The sequence below is a fragment of the Poecile atricapillus genome, chromosome 24 (assembly GCF_030490865.1).
Source record: "Poecile atricapillus isolate bPoeAtr1 chromosome 24, bPoeAtr1.hap1, whole genome shotgun sequence".
Lineage (NCBI taxonomy): Eukaryota > Metazoa > Chordata > Aves > Passeriformes > Paridae > Poecile > Poecile atricapillus.
The window spans coordinates 2,961,566-2,977,097 of NC_081272.1; the positions used below are offsets into that span (position 1 = coordinate 2,961,566).

The 15,532-nt window shown below is 49.7% G+C and overlaps 1 protein-coding gene across 3 annotated transcripts in view; it reads left to right on the forward strand.

Moving 5' to 3' along the window:
- Positions 1 to 15,532, forward strand: part of GRIK3 (glutamate ionotropic receptor kainate type subunit 3) — a 108,076-nt gene that overhangs the window by 77,922 nt on the left and 14,622 nt on the right. For all 3 annotated transcript variants that reach the window (XM_058856649.1, XM_058856651.1, XM_058856652.1), the window contains 3 exons: positions 543 to 656; positions 4,270 to 4,473; positions 12,749 to 12,972. In XM_058856649.1, the coding sequence (XP_058712632.1) occupies positions 543 to 656; positions 4,270 to 4,473; positions 12,749 to 12,972 (542 nt within the window). The remainder of the gene's footprint in view (positions 1 to 542; positions 657 to 4,269; positions 4,474 to 12,748; positions 12,973 to 15,532) is intronic.

The following is a 15,532-nucleotide window of genomic DNA, read 5'->3' on the forward strand; positions in this document are numbered from 1 at the left end:
CCCTGCCAAGAGCTGTGTTAGAAACCTCCAGCTGATTTCCCGCAGCACAAAGAGCAGGAATGGTCCCTATCAGGGATCTGCAGAGCTGGTTGAGCCATTTTTAATCCTCCCCAGCAAAGCAAATTCGTGGGGAAATGGAAAAGAAATAAAGTGAGCTCAGATTTGTGGTTATTTTTCTTTTGTTGTGCTTTATCCTTGCCCAGATTTGACTCTTTAGCGTGGTTTGATTGTTGCTCTATGTGGTGCCTTTGCAAATTGTTCATTCATTCAGCCCCTAAATCCCAGTCCCCACGGTCTTCATCCAGTGCAGCATCCCAGGGATGGTGGGACTGTGCCATGGAGTGACCTGCAGGTGAAGAGTTAGTACATGGTAATTCCAGCTTTGCTGCTGTTTGCTACAGACAAGAGAAGGAAGTTCCCATTTTACAGGCCAGTAGGATGCTGGAAGCAAGTGAGGAATGCAAGGAAGGTATTAAGGAATGAAGGTAGGGATTGAGGAATTTGAGATGGGGGGTTCACTGTGTTACTTTGCTTCCTTTCAGGTTGGAGCATGGAGCCCCTCTGATGGTTTGAACATCACAGAAATCTCCAAAGGACGAGGGCCCAACGTCACGGACTCGCTGAGCAACAGATCTCTGATTGTCACCACTGTGCTGGTAGGAGACTGTTAGCCTGTCATTGTCCTTCCCCACGAATCCCAGGGATATCCCAGGGGTATCCAATATCTCTGACAGCTCACAGCACCCTGGTGCAGGCCTGCTGGAAGAGGCCCTGTGTCACTGTTGGACACGATGTAGAAGTGTGGGTTCACAGCACGCACTAAAAGAGTTGTTAGGAAAAGGGGTTTTTATTTTCTGAACTTGTCAGTTCTTACAGGGTTTTATGCTACAGGGTTAACATGATTGGTTAAAGGAACACTACCTCTTTGTCTTTTTTTTGACAAGAGAAAAACACGCTATCTACAGTTATGCAAAACTGTTTTGAGAAAGCAAGATGATTTACAAATTTTGTCCTTGAGTGTGAGATCTCTCAAGAAACTTTACCTTGGGAACAAATCAGCCACTGACAGCCTGTAATTCTCTCAGGTTCAGAGAAAATCAGGTCCACAGCCCTGCACATGGGCAGGCTCATGGGGCACCCAGTGCCTGTGTCCCTGCACAGAGATGAACTGCAGCATCCCCGATGCCACCACCCCTGAGCAGGCTGCCAGCCCCCATGTGGTGGCCATCGAGGCTGGCACGGGCCAGTGGGAGCCACAGCTGTTGGTCCTGGCTGAGCTCCTCCACTTCAGCTGCTCAGCCCTGCCCTGTCCTCCTCCCCTTGGCTGCTCCTCCTGCCTAGGAAGCTGCTGCTCATCCTGGCTGAGCTCTTCTGCTTCCTCTGCCCAGCCAGGTCCCTGTTCTTTGTCTATCCCCTCATGCTGGAGAGTTCCCTATGTGTCCCCCTCCTGAGCACACGCTGCTGAAGTTTGGACTGGTGCTGTTACCCAGCTCTTCTCCCAAGTGTTGTGCTGCATTTCATTCTCCTGTTCACTCTGGGATCTGACAGCAGGTGTTGGATCCTGATGAGTTTTTATGGTCTGGTCCATTGATCTGGTGGCATTGGTTCCTGCATGGCTCCACAGCACAGGCTCGTGGTATGGCACCAGGAAGCAACCAAACAAATCAGCCCTTAGCCAACCTGCCCCAAACTGGGCCCGAGTTATGGTTTTGCCATGGGGAATTTCCTGGCCCTTTTGTGTTCTGTGTTTTCAGGGAATGTAAAGGTGCAGATGGAGAAGAGCCAGCTGGGGATGCATTCCCCAGTCTGGAGCAGTGGGAACCCTTGTGATGTTCTTCCCTTCCCAAAAGGGTGTGACTTGATGTAGTGTGGGTTTCTATCATAAAAGGTACGGGACCAAGGTGCCCAGAGGGGAGCAGAGAAAGGGTACACTTGGTCTAGGGCAGAAGAGGGGCTGGCATCAAAGGTCTTGTATCCCTCAGCAAGGGTTAGCAGGGTGGAAGCAGAACATAAGCCACAGACAGATGCTGCAGCAGCTTTCCATGCAAATCAGCCAGCCCTCCTAACGAATTTCCCATCCAGCACATGACATTTTTTCCCATTAATAATTTCCAAGGCTGTGGAATTGTCTGGGTCCAGTCCATGGTACCCACCATACCTCAAAGGCCATGGTGTAATGCAGAACGATGGAGCCAGGAGGGGACTGTCAGCCATCTGCTGTTGACAGGGTTTTTTCAGGCAACATTTCCATCCCATGCTCTGCGAGCATGTACGAATTACATAAGGCACAGGGTGATATCAGTTCCCATTAATTGTGCCACTCCACAGGCCTGCACACGTGCCGTGGGGTTTCTACCTTGGAGCCGTGGCTGTGCTGGATCCCTGTGCCCAGGGGAGGAGGGAATGTGCTCAGACCTGAGTTCTTCAGTAATTGCACTGCGCATGCTGGAGTCTAAAACATAAAACACAACCCTAGATGTTATTTGCATTTGCAACACCCCTTTGTAGTTCTGCACTGCTGTAAATGATGAGAGAAGAGCCATAGGAGGAGCCTTTAAAAGAAAAAGCATGAAGGGTTGCTTTTTTTTCCCCTTTTGCTCATATTGCAGTGACTTGTTGGAAGAGAAATATTACCCCAGCAGCCAGTGCCGCTCTCCCCAAGCAATATGGGAGCTGTGAAGTTATGAAATTGAGGGCACCTTCACTGAGAAATCGATTAGCAAACTGAGAGAGCTTGTGAATTGGATGTCTGGCTATTTTCAGTAATAAATTGTGAAATAGTCCGTGAATAAGTGGTTCACAGAGTTCAGAATTACCCCCTAGGAAATGTTTGAGACCTGGAGATACATTACTGAAGCGAGTGGCGTCCTAATGTTCAGTGCTTCAGCTGTTAAATATGTATGTAATCCCTACAGCGCTTCCCAAAATTAATAGTGCTTTATGGCTGCTTTGGAGCTGGTGTATTTATATGGAGATCCATAGATTCAGTTGATTCACAAACAAAGCACTAATTCCAGAGCAGAAAGCTGAGGAGGCGTTGGGGGAGCACAGGATTGAGCTGAGCCAAGTTAAACTCCAGAGGCGTGATGTGATCAGCTGGGCTTTGGAGCTCTGCAAATGGGGCTTCATGTGCTGCCACATCCCCTCCTGATCCTGCTGCTGGGCCAAAGGAGCACCCCCTGCCCCTCTGTGTGAGCACAGAGCCCAAAGGAGCACCCCCTTCCCCCTGTGTGAGCAAAGAGCCCCAGTGCAGTGCTGGGGGCTGGCAGGTGGGCACAGGGGGCACCTGAGCCCCCTCCTCAGAGCACCAATGCCCTGCCAAACCAGACACAGGGCTCTAATGAGGGCTCCAGACCTACCCTCCCACCTTTTCAAGCCCCCCGTGCACCTGAGCAAAATCACAGAGGGTGTTTGCCAGCACAAAGCATAGCCTGCTCTCACCCTCCCTTGCTGGCCACCCCACAGTGAGGACAGGAGCCCTGCAGACACCCCCAGTGTGAGCCAGGGACTCGCTGTAGGGACCTCACCCTCCTCTTGCCCTCCAGCTCTTGCCTGCTGCCCACCACCTTTTTTCCACCTTCCTCCACATGTTTTTCCCTCAGGGTCCCCAGTGTTCCTCGTCCTCAGTGGCTGCCCAAGCCTGAGAGGCACCAAAGGATGCTGGACTTTGCTGTGTGACTTCACCTGCCAGCCCCTGCTCGAGGGGAGGGATGCACAGGTCACTGCATTAGCTGCTGTCCCCTGTGCTGCTGCTCAGCTCTGCTATGGCTCAGCCAGAAGTGCAGCACAAAGTTTCCCTGGGCAGTAGCAGGGCCCCTTGTCCATAAGGTAGTGCCAGCACAGAGGAGAGCCACTGAGCTGAGTGGGGAGGTTTTGGGGTGGCCCCAGCCACTTTCAGCTCCCTCGCCCTGAATTTCACCCCCCTGCTGGCTGTGCTGAATGGCAGGTGCCAGGGCTCAGGGGTGAGTTCTTCCTCCCCCTCTTTTACTGTGTCTAACACTTCATTTTCAGAGCATGAAATGGTTATTTTTCTCCCTGAAATCCTACCAAATGGAAAACAGTTGGCTGCTCAGAAGAGACAAAATTAAATTTTGTGGGGTAAACAAGGTTGCTAATTAGCTGATGTGCTGTGCAAAGTAAATTTATTCCCAACATGTCACAGTGCCAGCCCTGCCTGGAGAGCCGGTGCCTGGCGGCTCGGGCTGACCCACAGAGGTGGCCCTGCCTCCAGCTGACCCCGAACAAGGACTTTTTGCTTTCCCTGTGCAGGAGGAGCCCTTTGTCATGTTCCGTAAGTCCGACACTGCCCTGTTTGGGAATGACCGCTTTGAGGGCTACTGCATCGACCTCCTGAAGGAGCTGGCCATAATCCTGGGCTTCTCCTACGAGATCCGTCTGGTGGAGGACGGCAAATACGGGGCACAGGACGAGAAGGGGCAGTGGAATGGCATGATCAAGGAACTCATCGACCACGTAAGTGAGCCTGTGGGTGGCTGCTGAGGGTTGACTGTGCCGGGCAGTGCCAGGCTATCCCTGGAATTGTCCTGGAGTTGTCCTGGAGCTGCCCCTGGAGCTGTCCCTGGGCTGGCTCTCTGGGGTGGGACAGGTTCCATTTCTGTGGGCTCACAATACCCACAGCGAGCTCCTGACCCCGCCTGGCTCCTTGTCACACGGGTTGCCAGAAGAATATCCCTGTTTCTGGCTCTTGCAAATATTCATTTGAAATTCCTGCAAGTGGCCGTTCTCCCAGCACAGCAATGGACTCTGGCTGCAGGCACAGCCTCTCCCACACTGCGACAGACTGGGGCACACTGGCTGTCCTGGGCTGGCAGCACAAGCTGCTCTCACCCCCGGGGACAAACATGGGCAAGGGCACAACAGCTTGGGGACCCCAGGCATGTTCCAGACACAGCCCAGGCCAGAGGAGCTATCCAGACTGAGGGAGCAGGTGTGCACTGGACAGTTTCATTTTTTATTTTCTGTAAGAGCAACTTATTTTCTAAAATCTCCTGGGACACAGAGCTCCCTCTGTCACTCAGCAGCTGTGCTTCTCCTTCCATGGCCACTTCCAGAAGCCCATTAAAGCCCAGGGAACCTGTTGCAGCAGCTTTGCTCCCGCAGCCGACAAAGCGTCACTGAGTCTGAAACTGCCACTTGTGGCCAGAGGTTGCTCAGTTTCCTAATTAGATATCTTGCCTCCAGCACATCCTGTGATCCCAAGGGCCCAGTTATGGAGGTGAGGAAAGCTGGTGTTTTCATGAATATCTGATTCCCAGAGAAGGCCTCTGGAAGAAAAGCTAAGGACAAAAAGAATCCCTGCTCTCTGCAGCACAGGCAGCAGTGCAGGCAGTGCAGAGAGCTCTCCTCCTGAATGTCCTGTTCAAGTGGGGCAGCCCTTGACCACTTCCAGGTCCTGCCTGCATTCTGAATCCACGGCCTAAGCAGGAAAGACACCAAAAAATCCCCTGTAGAGCTGTGATGCTCTTACCATTAATGGGAGAAGGATGAGTTTGCTGGGTGAGTCACTGTGGTGTGTGGAGAGTCAAGCACTGGCTGGGACTGATGAGTGGCTCAGGAGCTGGGCTGGGCTTCCAGATCTGCCTTCTCCCCCCTAATGACATTGGACAAGTTGCTTCTGTGCACTCTTCCTGCATCTGTGAAATGCAGATGATAATGATTATGTCCCTTATAGGGACAAAGTGAATCTTAATCAGTTTGCAGCAGGCGCTGCAGCCCTCAGCTGCCTTGGCCCAGGGAGCAGGACAGCAGCAAGGGCAGGCCAGGACAGCTCTGGGGAGGAGGACACCATCTCATGGGGGAGCATACCACCAGCTCCACAAACCTGCCTTGGTGCTTTTCCTTCTGGAAAACTCCATGCAGCTCAAAATACAGATTTTAGAGCCTCTTACACAACAGCCTTGCCAAGTTAGATGAGTGGCAGTGTCCCAGCGGAACAGGCTTCCCAGCAGAAAGCGCCGGTGCTTTGCTGCTCCGAGTGATATGTGTGACACAGATCAGAACTGACACCAAGTGGCAGCTGTGCCCCTCGGCACAGGCCCCTGGGACACAGCTCCTCTGCCCAGCCCTGCTGCTGGGAATGGGCTCTGGAGCTCTCCCACTGCTGGGAATGGGCTCTGGAGCTCACCCACTGCTGGGAATGGGCTCTGGAGCTCTCCCACTTATGGGAGAGGCTCTGGAGCTCACCCACTGCTGGGAATGGGCTCTGGAGCTCACCCACTGCTGGGAAAGGCTCTGGAGCTCACCCACTGCTGGGAATGGGCTCTGGAGCTCACCCACTTATGGGAAGAGGGTCTGGAGCTCTCCCACTTATGGGAAGAGGGTCTGGAGCTCTCACTGCACTGCAGGGCTCACAGGGAGCAAATTCCTTCAAAGGGAATAGAGGCCAGATGGTCATTCAGCCCAAACCATGTCACTTCCAGTGTCCTGCAAGACACCACAAGGCTCCCAGGAGGCTTCAGCCATTCCCAAAGCTGTAAGCTAACTGAGATAGACAAGAAGGAGATTTGGGGAGCATCCTCATTAAATAATACAAAATTCATGGTCAAACCTGCATTGTAGTATTTCTTCAATAACTATTTAAAATTTAACTATTAAATGAACACACAGCAGCAGGAAAGGGCCAAACCTCCTCTTCTTGCAAGTTGTGTTCTTAACACTGAGGTGCAGATCTGTGCTCTGTCCTGCATGGCTGGACTTGTGTCTGCCCAGGCCCCACATGAAGCCATGAGCTCCTTTATCTGTATCCTTTATAACAGTGTTTACATAAAGCCTCAGAAAGTGAAATTACAACCAGATGGTCCCTTTCTCAGCAGCATCTTTCCATGGTGTGGGGAAAGGCACAACCCATGGACACTGCAACAGGCAAGATCAAATTTATTTCACAGCCAGGAGGAAAAGCATTAGAGACAGCATTCAAATCAAGTTGTAGTGCTGAAAACAGGGCTGCCCACATCCAGAGTTTGATATCTGAGCTGGCTTTCCTCTGTGTTCAGTGTCTCCTTCTCATAAACAAACGGAATCATTCAGGTGGGAGCATGAAGCAGGAAGGATTTTGCGAGGTCCAAATACCCAGGCTAGGATTAATTCAGTGCAGAAAGTCATTGCATTGCTCAAGACCCCTTAGCTCAGGAGCTGGAGCCCCCCAGGGTGCTGTGACACAGGTGGGCTGAGCTGGTGTGGACTCCCTGACTGACCTGTGCAGAGCAGGGGGTGCTCCTGGGGTGAAGTGAGAGGCTAAAATGGTAATTACTGTAGCTCAGAGGGCTTGGGAGCTGTGAAAGCAGCAGATTCTGCACAAGGAATTGGCCAACTCAGCCTGAGCTGGGGCTGAAATTTGGAGAGGAGGAGATGGGCAAAGCAAGGGGCACCTGTCCCTTGGGATGGCCTTCACTGGGCTGGTGATGCCCCTCAGAGGAGCTGGGTGAGGCTGGTCCAGGTGGGTGCCTGTCAGCAGTGTCTGGGGACAAAGGTGCTGTCACCAAAGGGGTAAATCCCCAAAAGTCAGTGCCCCAAAGGTGAATCAGGTGCTGAGACAGGTGTTTACACAGTGAGCACTCTGGGCCTGATGCAGTCACGAATCCTCCCCCTCCACTCTCTCTGATCCAGACACGTCTGGCCACAGGCAGGGATGCCTTGGGCTATAATCCTTTGTAAAATCCCTGTGTTTCTAGTCTGGCCTTAAGCATAAACAGGAAAAGCAACAGCAATCAGAGCAGCCACAGCACGACCCTGTCCTCCAGGTCCCCAGTAGCAGATCCAGAGACAACAGCCTCATGCAGCTGAATGCAACAGCCCTGCCCTGCTGCCTTTCATCTGCTGCTCATCCTCAGCACAAAAAGTCCCTGTTTGGAGGAGTTCAGTTCATTCCCTGGAGAAGTAGCCTCTCTCCTCACCACAGTCCACTGCTTATTGTCACCCCTCTGGCCATTCCCGCAGAGAAGCCTTGATCAGAAGGGCCATGAGAGCTGAACTCAGGTATTCAGGGAGGTCTGGGGAACCCAGGTGATGCAGAGAAGCTCCTGAGCCCTTTATTCATAACAAACAGGGAGCCTGACAACTGGCAAACCTCCTCCTTTCAGCAGCAGTGAACTGCTATTGATGTTTATTCATAGAAATTATTACTGATACAAGCAAAGCTCCACTGCACACCGTGGACCATCCGTTCTGATTTATAAATTCCAGTTGTCTGGCAAAGCAACGCCTGCAAATCTTCCCTATTGTTTGTGGGCAGAATCCCATAAAGCCAGCAAAATGAATTGTTCTGGACATTTTGCACAAGCTTGTTCACAAATAAAACTTGTCTTCTGCTGCAACAGTACACATCACATTGCCATTCAATCTGCAGCTTCAGGTGGGAATAAAAGATGTGGCAAATACTGGGGTTTCTAATGGAAATCCCTGCCAATGGTAACTGTAGAGGAGTTGTAATATCCATCCTTAGGGACGATTCCTGACAGTTGATTTAACAATTCCACAATAAGTGGGCATTTACTGACAGTATATTCTGGCAGAAATACATATTGCACTGCACTGCCTGCTCCCCATTAATGCTCCTGCACTGGTGGACGTTTTATCTCAAGCATCATGAACTGGGGCTAAACAATTTCATTGGATGAAGTATCCTCCACCTTTTGGTTAGACACTCAGTGCTAGGAATGGGATGGAAATAAGCCAGAATGAAAAGAAAAGCTTTTCTTTTTGTGCTCAGATCATTACTGGATGAATGGTGGATTCATAACTGGGTGGCACTCAGGGATCCAGGTGAAGGATGTGTATATTGGGAGCCCCGAGTTCTTTGTGTGCCTCAGCAGGTGTCTCTGCCCCTTGCTGGCAGGTTCACCTGCCAGGAATCCATAGGACAGGGCTTGTCTCTCAAAGTAGTGCCAGTCTCACACTGGAATCCTCCAGCCTTCACATCCCTCAGGTACAATTAATGGCAGGTCCAATACTGGAGATCTCCCTTAAAGTGAAAATTATAAAAGCCCCAACAGGACCTCATAGCCCTCATTCCTCCCTCTCAGTTCACAGCTAGGTTTTTCCTGCTGACATCTGTTCTTAATTCATCCCAGATATTGAATAAATCCATTGACAAAAATTATGTCTAAATCAGGAGTGAGATTGGAAGAGCAGCCGTTAAGAGCTGGAGTCAGACAGTTAGCACTGACCCTGCCCTCCCTGAGCATCCCTGCTGCCAGTGAGAGCTCCCCTGCCCCTGGGCAGGTACAGGGCTCTCCCAGAGAGCACTCCCTCACCTGCCCCAGCAGCAGCCTCTCCTCTCTGAGCCTTGAGCTGCCTCAGCCGTGCCTGGCCCCTCATCCCACACAGGACACTGCTGTGCTGCAGGGAAAGGTGTGGGGAGATGCAGGTGTGAGCCAGGCAGACCATGGGGACAGGGAGCGGGAGCAGGGCACAGCAGTCAAGCAAGGAGAGGAGGAAGCAGAGAGAGGAGCCAAGGCAGAAGCCCCAGCGTGGCAGTGGCAAGAGAGACCAAGGGATGACAGCACCAGGCCTGGGTAAGAATTAAATCAGTGAAACACACACACTATTTCTGTCTCTCAGGCTACACACATATGACTAGTTTAGGTAAATACCTTACTCAGATTGGCAAAATAAGCACAGAGGCAGCTTATTTTCCTGAATAAATATTTATCTTGGTGCTTATGCTGTTGGTGGGCTCTGCCATGACCAGCCACTGCCCGCGGGTTGGCTCTGGCCGAGGTCAGGCACTGCAGGATTCCCACAGTGCCCATGGCGGCACAAGAGCTGTCCTGACCCACAGGCCACATCTCCCTGATAACTGAGAACTTGGAGAGAAGATTTCTCTCTCAAAAAATGTGGCGTTTTCTGATGGAAGCCAAATATCTCTGCAGTGAATACGATCATCCCTGTCCTGAACGCCCGGTGAACCCACAGCTGTTCCAGGCAAGTGGAATGCTGTAACTGGGTGAACGAGGAGATCCAAACCCTTGGAGGTGTGTTGCAGAAGTGTCTGCATTTGATGTGTAGCTGCCTTGGCAGAATTCATCTTTTTGGCCTCAATTCAGCAGAACACTTAAGAACAGGCACAAGACTTGGAAGACGTGTGAGCGCCAGTAAAACAGAGGCGCAGGCTTAAGTGGTTTTGCTGGACATGGGTCTTTAAGCCACTGGCACTTGCTCTAAATCCTCATCTTTAATAAAACCCACTTGACTGTGCAACAGCACAAGAGTCAGGGCTGAGTAAAGGAAGCAGAGTCTGGTAATTGACTGCCCAGTTTGGAATGTCAGAGCATGACAAATCAAAGCTTCACCCTTGGTGGGTTTGATTTAGATCCTCTCTGTCAGCAAACCCTTAATTAGAAGCCACCTTCAGAAAAATCTGCATTGATAAAAAGGATATGGAAGTGCAGCACTGTGCTGCCTCCAATTGCTCAGGACACACCCCATCCCAGGCTCCTGAATATGTGCTCTGTCCTGCCTGAATGTGACATTCCCTGGGAGGACGCAGCACTGGGAACACATCACAGGAGCTGCTGGAATGGCACAGTTAAATTTTATTCCTATGCTAAAAGCAGTTGGATCCCTGGGTATCCATGCAGATTTCTCTCTCTTCATTTTCTGTGGCAAAGCACAAGCTCCAGGCCGTTTTTTAGCTCACTGTATCATTCTGACAAATTTGGATGAGGATCCCTCATCATGGCCATTGCCAGCGAGCTCTGACCACAGAATATTTGCTCCCTCCTTCAGAAAAACCCATAGCCAAATCCTTCAACATCTTCTTTGCTTTTCCCTGGTGAGTCAGGACACCCACACAGAAGTGATGGAGAAGGGAAAATGCTGCATTTCTTTTGCCATTTCTGCCTTGTGACTGTGGGGAGCACTCAGCCAAAATTTCCAGGTGTGCTGTAAGGTGGTGGGAACAGCCAAGCTCCAAACCTGCCAGGAAGGTCCCAAGGATGCAGAACATCCCCACCTCAGGCTGGGCAGCCACCAATGCCCATCCACTTGCAACCCCCTTCAGCTTCTGTCCATGTCACCACAACCACAGCTGGCACAATGGGCTCCCTGGGAAAATATTGTTCCCATTTTCCACAAGTTTTGACAAATGCCAGTGACTGAAATGGGCTCTTCCTGTACCAGGCTGATGTAAAAATGTATTTCCATTTGCAAAGTGAGAAGGAAAAGAAACCAACCAGGGTGCTGCTGGAGAACCACTTTAGAACAAAAAATACATCATTTTTACCCTTGTTATATAATTCCTGAAGGCCTCTGTTAAGGAGCTGTAGGGCTGCACTTCTTGGAGGGGTCCCTTACACACACAAACACACACAAACACACACTTGTGTAAATGGACAAAAGCTCATCTAGAGACTCTTCCTAAAGTAAAAGACTCAGATTCCACTATTTGTAATATTGCACTGACTTTCATCAAAGATTGGCAAGGTCAAATGGAACCATTAGTACAAGCTTAACCCCCAGCACAGGCCAGGGATCTGCTCTGGTTCCTACACTGAACCCCCAGTTCCTGCTGAAGCAAAGTATGTCCCAGCCAGTATTGATTTAAAGTTCATGAATAATGACAAATCTACTGTATCTCTAGGTAATTATCACTCGTGGGTAATTTAGAATTTTAATTTTCAGAACCAGATGTTAAATAAATCTCGCCCAGGCTCCTGGCATGGGGGGAGGTTCTGCTTAACTTCAGAGCTGTAATTTAAGTGTCTGTGTTTCCTCAAAAGTTCACAATCCCAAAGAATGATTTGCAAAGCTCAAGCAAGTTGGGTGATATTAAGGAAACTTTGGATGTATTTATGTGTGGCTTTTAAGAACCTGGATGAATGTGTAGTGAGAGGAATGAATGCAGCTTTTAACCAACAGAAAGAGGGTATATATAGTCACTTGTTGAATTAGCACAGAAATTAATAAATAACAGAAATAATAGAAGCAAACACAATTAATATAAGATGTCAGGATAAAGAATATGTTCAGCTGAAATTCTTCATGGAGCTCAGACCACTCCAGCAGGATGGGCTGAGGAGTCCATCATTAAATAGTGTTTCCTCAGAGGGTCTCCCCTCCACACAGTGCAGGCACTGAGCATTCCTGCCTCAGACTGAGCCTCTCAAGATGTATCGTGAAATGACCGAGGGAAAAGGAATTGAATTTTTTACTTCACCTCATCTCCATCCAGAGCAGCCTTCCTCCACACCCTCCTATTCTCTTGCATCAGTGTGAAAGGCAGAACAAATGAACAGAAGGACAACAATAACAACCACAATAACAACAACAACAAACCACCGCTGCCACTGGCAGGGTCTGCACGCAGCCTACTCACTGTTGTAGAGTCTTGTGGCAAGGAGCAAGCACAACAAGGGTCACTGACACTTTAGAACACTGTAAAATCAGATTTTTCTGACCATTTCAGAGGAGCTCATTACATTGGGGCACAAGCTGCAGACGCTGTAACGCCTCCATTTGGTTGTGCTGTATTTTATAGTGTATTTTATGTATTTTATTTTAACGTTATACCCCCAGCATCTGTATTTCACAGCAAACTCTGTTCCCCAACATCTGTATTTAACAGCAAATGTCAATCATGTGTGCAACAAGAGCAGGGAACCCCAGAGCTGCACTTTGGGGGTTTTTTTTGGAGTCTGTTTCTGCTGTGGTGTCTCCAAGGGGATGGAAACACCTAGGTTTGTAACTCCTTTCTCCCTGCCTGTGTGCCCTCCCTCTGTGCTGTTTGCAGAAAGCTGACCTGGCCGTGGCTCCTCTGACCATCACTCATGTCCGGGAGAAAGCCATTGACTTCTCCAAGCCCTTCATGACCCTGGGGGTCAGCATCCTGTACAGGAAGCCCAACGGGACCAACCCCAGCGTGTTCTCCTTCCTCAACCCTCTCTCTCCCGACATCTGGATGTACATTCTCCTCGCCTACCTGGGGGTCAGCTGTGTGCTCTTTGTCATAGCCAGGTAAGGGGACGCTGGTCCTTGCTGGGAGCTGCAGCATCAAACCCTTGTCCCCACTGGATCCCCTTTGCCCCATCACCATTGGCTGCCTGCTCACTTTCACGCACTCACAGTCTGAAAGAATTTTAAAATGGACTTTCTTCCATGGTTTTAGAAATTTTGCAGCCTTTCCATCCCGTCAGCACCTCCTGGTGTACAAAGAGTAGTTCTGCCCTCTATCATTGTCCATTCATGCACTGCTCACACCCTTCCCCAGCCTCTCCTGGCTCCTGAGCTCCCACCTCCTGTTCCATTTTCCACTGATGTCTCTGATCCCTCCACCAGTGAAGCTCACATAAACCCCTCCCTATATCAAAAGAATGGAGAAGCCGTTGCTATGGATCAGACAATGTGTCTGTTTACAAAATTAATATGCATCTAATTAGCATGTTTAAATCCTCAATGTTTAAATGCAGAATTTGCATACATTTGCATGTCTTGTTAATTCCACAGGGCCTTTGATGAGATACAGTCCAGGGTTGCTCTCAATCCATGATCTCACCTTTCCAAATCAAAACAAAGCACTTGCCCCCTCCTGCAGGCAGATGCCCTCCGTGACCACACACAGCCCTCGATGGAGTATTTTGCATAAACACCATATCCAGGAAAGATTCTGCAGTTTGATGCTCATTTCTCATTATTTCCTGTTGAATTTATACCAGTAGGGATTTCAGAACCCTCCCTGCTGCCTGGGTCCATGCAGACCCTCTTCCCCAAGCTCTGCTGTGCTTCCTTCCTGGGAGCATCCAGCACAAACCTTCCTCCCTCATCCACTGACACTAGAGATTCAAAGGAAAGATCAGACACAGAACTGGAACAAGCAGCTTCCATTAACCCTGACCATACAAAAAAATCTACAATTTTCAGCATCCCTCAGATCCAGGGGAGCATTTAGAGCAGATTTCCTGCGCTCACTCTGTCATATCCTAATTACACAGAGCAGCAGAGTGAGCTGGGCACCTGCAGTGCTTACATTAGGAGCTTGTTTTATCCAGCTCATATTGGCCAGATCCAGCCTGAATTGTCCAGACCCCACTTCCAAAGCACATTAAATGTGCATGGCAAGGCAGGTACGTCCTTTGGTCCCTCCTCTGCACAGGGGCAGAGCTAGGCATTGTGTTTTCCTCTCACAGGACATGATCCAGATTGCAGCTGCAATTGCAATTCCTCCCTTGTCTCTGCCATGCTTCCTCACCCAAGGGTGCCAGAGAGAACCAGGTGCTCTCAGCAGCACAAGACTCTCCCCCAGGAAAATGGACCCAGGGTAACCACAAGCAGGAAAATGCTGTGAAAGCTGCTAGAAAGCCCTTCCGAGCTACCCCTGTCATTCAGGCAGGGCACAGCTGAGTGGGCTCTGCTCCCACAGCGCTGCTGCCTTCCATGGCACCAGCACCAGACTGCTCGTGTGGCCTACAGCGACAATTCATACACAATTTTACATTTATGAGCTTATTTTTCCCAGCTCATAACGACCAGATCCAGCCCAAATTGTCCAGATCCCATTTTCAAAGCATGTTAAATGTGAAAATTGTATCTGCATGTGAAACTCTGCAGAAAGGCTGAAGGAAATGCTGAGACAGGCTCTGATGTGAAGTCCCTCAGTCACTACTTTATACAAACAGGGATTTCTGTCCTAGCACAGCAGTGTTGCCTGACCTGGGCATTTGGCTGATGGTGAGGGATGAAAACCTGAAGAGCTGTGGCTTATGTCTCAGGTTTTATTCTGAAATGAGCCTCAGCATGTCCCTGCATCACATCATTATGATGTAATAGAACAATTTTTCCCTATCAGGCTAGTTTTTGGACTAAATTCGACACATAAAATATTGCAATTTCAGCTTCATTTTCATGTTTTGCTCCTGATATTTTTCATGTCATTCCATTTTTTCAAAGAACACCACATATTTGGGGTAATTAAAATTCTTCAGGAATGGTCTTTTAACACATAGAGAAGGAAAGCAAGAGATTTCACAGGGAAAATATTTATTGCATTCAGAAGTAATGAAAACAATATCTGCTTTTGACCCCTGCAAGACCTCTGAAATCCAGTTCTCAGAAGAAAACCACAATCAAAATAGAAAAGCCTTAATTCACAGACATGAGTCTTCTGAACTAGGCACCAGAGCCCTCTGCTCATCTTATAACCATAGGTCAATGCCACTTAAAACAGATTCAGGAACCATTTAGAGTCAGGCAGAGGATGGATTTGGCCCATCTGTCATTTTAATCAGTCTTTCTTCGCTATTGATGGAGCCCCTGCTCCCACCCCCAATCCCCAGAGAGCCTCCAACACTGGCTGTGCCCACAGCTCCGTGGGATGATGTGTCTGGGAGCTGTGGTGCCAGGCTGGCCTGAACTGCTACCTGTCCTCAGGCTCCCACAGCCTCCAAATTACACCAATCCCCTCTGGCCGTGTGGCAGGGTGGCTGGGTTTAATCTTCATCCTAACCACAGCAAGGACTGGATTGTCCATTGAAAATTTATCTAGAGACTCCGTTTAGACTCAAAGGTATCTTCTGTTAGA